This window comes from Uranotaenia lowii, chromosome 2, assembly GCF_029784155.1.
Source record: "Uranotaenia lowii strain MFRU-FL chromosome 2, ASM2978415v1, whole genome shotgun sequence".
NCBI lineage: Eukaryota > Metazoa > Arthropoda > Insecta > Diptera > Culicidae > Uranotaenia > Uranotaenia lowii.
In genome coordinates this window covers 32,618,571-32,626,269 of record NC_073692.1, presented here as the reverse complement: position 1 = coordinate 32,626,269, position 7,699 = coordinate 32,618,571, and the positions used below count along the sequence as shown (strand labels likewise).

Below are 7,699 nucleotides of genomic sequence, written 5' to 3'. Positions count from 1 at the left end.
ACCTTCGGACGTAATTCAGAACTCGCGACGTTTGATTTGGAAAATTGAACTTAAAAAACGCAACTTTATTTCGGTTTGATATTTGGGGCTTTTTATTTGCGGTGTGTACAAGGCGACGGATTGGTTTGGACTCAAATGTTTCGGTACCGGAATACTTTCGGACGGTCATCCGGTTCGAAGGACCAAACGCTTTGGTCCTTCGTACCAGATGACCGTCCGAAAGTGTTCCGGTACCAAAACAAATTCTAAGGATAAATTAAAAACAACATCATACAATTAATAATCAACATCAACATTTTAACCATGTACTCATATAAATGAAGTTAGATATTTCACCTGATTACTCACAACGGAATTAACTCACTGAATGTAACTTTTAGTATAGAAGTTTTACATTCTCAGCAGAATTTCTCTCAATATTTTATTGATAGTTTAATCGCATTTGACGCTGTATAATGCGCCATTTGTCTTTATCATTGAATTATTTTGAAAGAAGTTTTCCTGGGGCAAGAGTTTTTGGAAAAATAATAATTTTTTTATTCATTCTTCTAATTTTTCTTTTCAAGAGCGAGCGAAGGCGCTACATCCAAGGTCAAAGACCAGGAATGATAGTGCATCGGAATCCAAAACTTTTTTTTTACTTTTACGGTTCACGTTAATACAATACTTAAATGCTAATTTAAAAATGATAAAAAATGCTGACAAGGTCTGGCTGTGTGTGTATCATAAGCATAAAAAATGCAAAATTGAATGAACATTTTTTTGTACCTACAAATAAAAAGTATGAGGAAATTAAAAAAAAAACTTTTAAAAGCGAGGAATCTGAATAAATTCTCAAAATATACAAAGGTAATGTCAAAAATGGCAAAATCATAATATGAATAATTTGATAAATTTGAAAATGACACTGTCACCACTATGTGTATTGCCTGTTAAAATTCGTCACAATCTTCTTCTACCATTTGTTTTATTGTTGGCGTGTAGGACCAAAAATAGGAGAAAATTGTGCGAAATGAGAATAGTACTACTTTTGTTATCCTCCAAAAATCTATATTTTTTCTTAAAATTTTCTGTGGAAAAGGAAATAAATATGATTCAACGACCGATTTGAACAGATAATTGCGTTTTCGGCGTTTTCTAGTATTCCAAAGGTTTTGAAGGAGCTTTTAAAAGATTTTATTCTAGCACTAAGGAATTCATCACTTGAGCTATAATACTTCATTAAACTACTATACTTCTTCATGAACATGACTAGATATGATGAAACATAGATTTTAGGCAGAATTTGAAAAAAAAAAGATTTCTTATTTTAAAATATTTTTTTTTTAATCGGTCAAAAATATTTTTTCAATTTTAAGTCGTAGATGACAGCACTAGTTTGCTGTTATACGGAATTAAACCCAATTTTCTACTATCCGGGGTGTAAGACAGGTATGGTGGATGATTTTTGTCAGGAAATAAGTATGCGTCAACGCTATGGAAATTCTAAGATCACTAAATCAAATAATTCGCATTGCATCAAGGTAAATAAAAAGTGAATTTCTTGGACCGATAATCAGAAAAATGTGATATTTTCCGATGAGGCTTGAAGGACCAGGATGCATTTCGATCGAGAGTTGAGATTAACAGAAACTTGGTGGTGGTAAATTCATGAGTTGGTGAGTTTTCGCAAATCCCGAAAAGCTTCCTTCATCGCGAACTCCAGAAAAAACTGTTTTAGAAAACTACCTTTAAATGATTTTCTGATTCAAAATTAACTCAGAACGTTTGTTTCTTCAATTTACGTCATGCCCAAGAAGAAATCAAGCTGTTTGATAAATAATTATCAATTGTCGAATTTCTTCGTGCTAGAAAAATATCTTTATGACACCCCTTCAAAACCTTTGGAACACTAGCAAACGCCTTTTTTACTTTACTTTTTGTTTCGCTCACTATATACATGTACAACAAAAGTGAAAAAATGAAAAATTTACATCTAATTGACAGCACTAAATATTTCCCAAATTTTGAAATTTATACTTCAGCCAAAAAATATAAAATTCAAATAAGAAATGGTAAACATTTCAAATCAAATCGACAAAACTATTGAAATTGGCAAAATAAAAAAAACGATAAAGTTTAACTTATTAAATAAATTTACGAAAATAACAAAAAAAACCATTGTCTTTTCTGAAAATCCCGTCTTTTTCGTCATTTTTATCATTTTTGAAATTTTTGTTATTTTTGTCATTTTTTTCATTTTTTTTCATTTTTGTCATTTTTGTCATTTTTGTCATTTTTGTCATTTTTGTCATTTTTGTCATTTTTGTCATTTTTGTCATTTTTGTCATTTTTGTCATTTTTGTCATTTTTGTCATTTTTGTCATTTTTGTCATTTTTGTCATTTTTGTCATTTTTGTCATTTTTGTCATTTTTGTCATTTTTGTCATTTTTGTCATTTTTGTCATTTTTGTCATTTTTGTCATTTTTGTCATTTTTGTCATTTTTGTCATTTTTGTCATTTTTGTCATTTTTGTCATTTTTGTCATTTTTGTCATTTTTGTCATTTTTGTCATTTTTGTCATTTTTGTCATTTTTGTCATTTTTGTCATTTTTGTCATTTTTGTCATTTTTGTCATTTTTGTCATTTTTGTCATTTTTGTCATTTTTGTCATTTTTGTCATTTTTGTCATTTTTGTCATTTTTGTCATTTTTGTCATTTTTGTCATTTTTGTCATTTTTGTCATTTTTGTCATGTTTGTCATTTTTCCCATTTTTGTCATTTTTGTCATTTTTTGTAATTTAAGCTTTACCAAACGAAATATTAAACCACGCCGCACCACATGTTTCAAAAAGAGGATTGTCATCATGAACATCAAATCCCTAAAAGTATGCAAAAAAAAAGTTGTCAACCATTTATTTCTCTAACCACTACATCTCAGTAGCATCCGGGCTTCGATACCCACAGTGATTCCACCTTCAGCCGTAACCAATCGAGACCAGTAAACTGACAAACCCCAGTCGGATAAGGGTTATTTGGGTAGAAGAACCTCGCTACCGGATGGTCCGCCACTTGTTTGTGAGCTAGGATCGTTTTGGTCTCCTCGGGTCTGAGTTGCTCTTCCGGTTGTTGTTCAGCATCGTCTTTGTAGAAATAGTAGGTGTATCGGGAGTTGGTGCTCTTGGTCTCAACGGTAGTGACGTTAACTGGATGCGCTGGTACTTGGTAGGAGTTATCGGAACGCTTCTGGATGTATCGATAGGGATAAGTCTCTTGCGCGATGTCTAGAACATAACCTCGCACGTCCGGATAACGAGCAGGTCTGCTGAAGACGCGGATCACCTTCGGATAGGGTCCCCACTGGCTGGTGTAGGTGAGACCGGTTCGGCAACCACAAATTCTTCGACCGTCGATTTCTAGGAAGCCGTCCGAACAGCCGAGAGGTTCGTTGCCAAGGTTGAAGAATTTGAAGGAGATTGTGAGGCGGCAAGCGTTCGGAGACCGGTAGATTTGGTAGATACAGTCGGCGGTAGGGTTCTGATTGCTGGGGAATCCAGGGCTAACCAAGTAGAATCTTCGTTGGGTGAAAATGTTGCGACAGCATTGAGGCAGATTTGGTAAGACGGGTCCCGGAAGAACGGGCGGAGGTGGAATGTCCTGCCTTTGAGGATGGCTTGAATTGTAAGAATCGTCTAGTTCAAGTTCTGAATCCCGGTTTGGGAAGTATCCGGGAGGATATCCGCCGAGTGAGTTTGTACCTCCTCCATTATTGGGAATGTTGGGATTCGATGGGTATCCCGGGTTTGTTGGGTAGTTACTGCCTGGGTAAGAAGGAGTTCCCGAAGATGGATATCCAGGGTAGTTTGGATAAGGTGATGGGTATGGCATGGGGTAGTTAGGGTATGGTGGATATGAGCTTCCTGGATAGCAGGGGTTTACAGGATTTGAAGTAGTTGGAGGGTAACTTGGATACCCTGGGTAACAATTTGGGTAAAAAGGACATTGTTGTGGACAAACGTTCTGAGGACATGGACTTGGAGTTGGGGGTGGAAGATACCCAGTCGTTCCAGGATTAAAGTCCGGAGGAATATCTTGACGATTGCTCACTTGGAAAGTTTTCTGAGGAAAATAAGGATCTTCAGGAACAGTGGTCGGTTCAGTTGTCTCGTCTGAAACCTGGATAGTTGTATAAACGGTGTAACTAGTAGAGGACTCAGCTACCTCATTATCTTCACAAGGCTGCCTTGTAACGATGATCCGAAAACCTCGCTCAGCCTTCCATCCATCAGTTACGAACTTGACTTTGAGTATGCCATTGGTTGAGTTATACCTCTTCGAACCAAGTACGGTTCCACACAGCTCTTCCTCATTTCCGATAACCAATCGATCTTTGTAGCAATCTCGCGAATGTTCTAACGCAAAATCTAAAAACTGAACATGATACTGGCTGTTGCAAACGTACGGCGACTTAAACGTGTACTCGCATCGCAAGTTATTATCATAATTTCCCGGATATCCAGGGGAAGCAATTTCATTCTGCAGTCGTTTAAAAACTCCTCCACATTCCACGGAACTTCGCTCACTTGCCACGTTCCCACTGATACGTGAGTAATTTTCATCCTTTTCCACCTCCTCGAAAAGGTTTATCATCCTGAAATCTTCGTCCCCAACAACGGCCAGGCCGACATTCGCCACCATCCACACGGCACAGAACTTCCAAATCGAATTTGCGATTAGCATCTTTTCCAATCAGCCGGTCTCAATTCACGTGAATTTATCAAACCAATTATCCCGCACAAAACACTTAAAATCCGATAATCGTGTCTATCCGATATGTTGGGGTAAAACTTTTTCTGCTTTTCCTACGCGGATGATCCATCGATTTTCTGTTCACTTATTTTTCACTTCTAAATATTCACGACCAATCGATCACTGATCCCTATTTCACTGCCATCTGTCCCGTGGAGCTCTTGGGGATGAATGGGAAACTTTTGGATCGATTCATCAATATTTAAAAAAATACGTTCACAACACCCCCACCTCCCAACATTAAGCAGACGGATGCACGTTACCGACAAAAATGCATGAATGAGGCGGGCGCGCGAGTTTGCTGATGGAAAACAAATAAAAACGTGGATATGCGAGCTGAAAATCCCTGAGATTGTGGATGAGTATTTAAACAAATTTGGCGAAGGATTAATCATTCGCAAGACCAAAAAAAAATCACAAGCACTGAAAGGGGTGATTTGAATTTAAATGTGGTTGAATATTCAGTATTGAGAATCAATTTAAAAAATTCAAAATGTTAGGTTAATGATGTTGTCGAGTTAAGATTGTATACAGTATTAATATATTTATATATATGCAATATGATTTAATGGAAATAAAGTTTAAAAAAACCAGCATCGAATGTACACCAAGGTTGCAGGAATCACAAAAAAAATCTATGAAATCACAGAACTTTCAGCCAATTTTGTCAAAGAATTTATGATACAGAACACAGCATTTTGTTTTTTTTTTTTACAAAGTTCACTGCTTTTTGAAATTTTGTACTCTTTTTCAAATTTGTTTGTCCATATTAACTTTGAATTTCTGACTCAAATTCATGAAAATATTATGAAATTATTACTGTTTATTGAAAGATCCAAGTCTTTTGTGTCCCTATTTCTGAATCTTTGACTCGTTTTTCCAGTGAAAATCTTTTGTGTATCATCACAGAATCTGGTAATTTAAGGAAATAACAAGAATTATATTTGTAGAATCCCTATTATTTAAAATGAACCCTTACATCTTGCAAACTATTTAGAACTGATAGAAAAAAACTGGTTGGACATAATTTGGACTCAACGCAACCTTACCAGTGAAAATAATCCATTGACATATTTTTTACCACGCAATTTGTGAATTTTGTAGGATTTTGTTTTGATCAACCTTTGGAGTATTCTTGAAAATAAAATAGAAGGATAACCTTGGTATTTTGAAAAAATCCATTGGAATAAATTTTTTTTTGGAATCTTGTTAACCTTTTTAATGGTTTTTTCTTGACAAAATCATACTTATAACTGTTCAAACACTTGGCTTACCTTTAGCGTTATTCTCACTCCATATGTCAATAACATGATTTAATAGGAAAACTTCCAGGCAACAACTTTGTCGAAGACATCAAAGTGATACAAATGAAATGGAAAGAGTTGTAATGTCGCAAACATAGTGATCATTATTTATTATCAAAACCAGAAATAGTATAATTAATCGTAGAGAGTTTAAATGTTCAGGATGATTTATTTACATTAAAAATCAATCATATACATAAATTTAATAAGGAAAATCTGAAGTAAAGAGCATTCATGAGGTTTTATTACGAAAAAATATGGCTCCTGCTTTACTAGGAAATTTGGCAGCTCATTTCATACTTCCAGCAAAGAAACATTTTGAAAATGTGCAAAATTTATGCAAATGAATGTAGATGAATTATTATCAGCCTTCCAATTCTTTTAGTGACACGATGTTTGTAGACACAGATATTCCAAAGATAAATTCTAAATTAAAACAAATGTATACAGTGTTCCATACCATATATAAACCCGCGATTTTTAATTTCATCTAGGAAATTTGAAGAAAAAAAAAAACAATATTTTCGTAAACTAGAACAAACGCTAAACTTTTTGAAAACCAAATTAAAAATTAGCAAAAAAACTAATAAATTTAAGCCCAGTCAACCAACATAATGAGAGTTGAGAAAATATTTTCAAAAAAATGGATTTAATCAAAATAAACCACAAATGAATTGTTAAAAACAAAGTTGATGTAAAGATTAAGTAATTTTCTGTTTTCTTCTAATGAAGAAAAAAATTACAGACATAAGGCTCAGTTCATTTATAATCATAGATTCTTCTTGGTTTTCAAATGATTCTCAAACTATTTTTCCATATTTGGTTTATTTAGTTCTCAAGTCATGCATAGAAATCTATGAGTTCTATATTAATTTGGATGATTATCAGTCAGAAATGGTTCAAAAAGTGTAATGATTAATGTTGATCGTATTTATATATAAACATGTGAGGGATCTTTATTACTACTTAAGGGATCTTTATTAGAGTCTCATTAATTAAAATGGGAACAGTCTTTCAAAACAACATATTATTTAATTTGTTTGCTAAATCAATAAATTATCTCATGAAGACAAAACGCATTATGTTTATCAGTTTCTATTAAAACCATTTCAATAATTGATCGAATTTACTATATTTATATTTATTTTGTTAAGGAGGCTCTCTTTAATAAAACGATAAGATAATACTTCAAATAATTTCATGACATCAAAGACTTCAATTTGTGTCAAATTTGATCATATTCGCTTGAAAGCCGTTCGAGTTCTGTATCATTTTACAATTAATTTTTATGGGACCACTTTTCTTTTTCCAACAAATGGATTTATTAATACAATGGCTCATCCTAATGTAACAAATCCGGTCAACAAACATAATGAATCATTTAATCGTGTTAAAATATGTTCGTGTAGAAAATTTGAAGAAAATCACTTGTAAATAAATCCGATTGTGTCATATATGATGTTATTTTTGTATGGGAGCCCTCCTCTACCAAGTGGGGGGCTCTGAAACTATTATAGAAACCATCTCCGTCCCCAAAATCCCTCAGATGTCAAATTTCACATTGATCGGTCCAGTAATTTCTGAGTCTATAGGGAATAGACAGACA

The 7,699-nt window shown here is 34.0% G+C and overlaps 1 protein-coding gene across 1 annotated transcript; it reads right to left on the bottom strand.

Moving 5' to 3' along the window:
• Window positions 1-2,892: 2,892 nt before the first annotated feature.
• On the bottom strand, window positions 2,893-4,948 carry LOC129747992 (CUB and sushi domain-containing protein 1). The gene has a single exon (XM_055742441.1). It carries the CDS (start codon window positions 4,718-4,720, stop codon window positions 2,918-2,920), a length of 1,803 nt encoding a protein of 600 aa, XP_055598416.1. The 5' UTR covers window positions 4,721-4,948; the 3' UTR covers window positions 2,893-2,917.
• Between the last annotated feature and the right edge of the window lie 2,751 nt (window positions 4,949-7,699).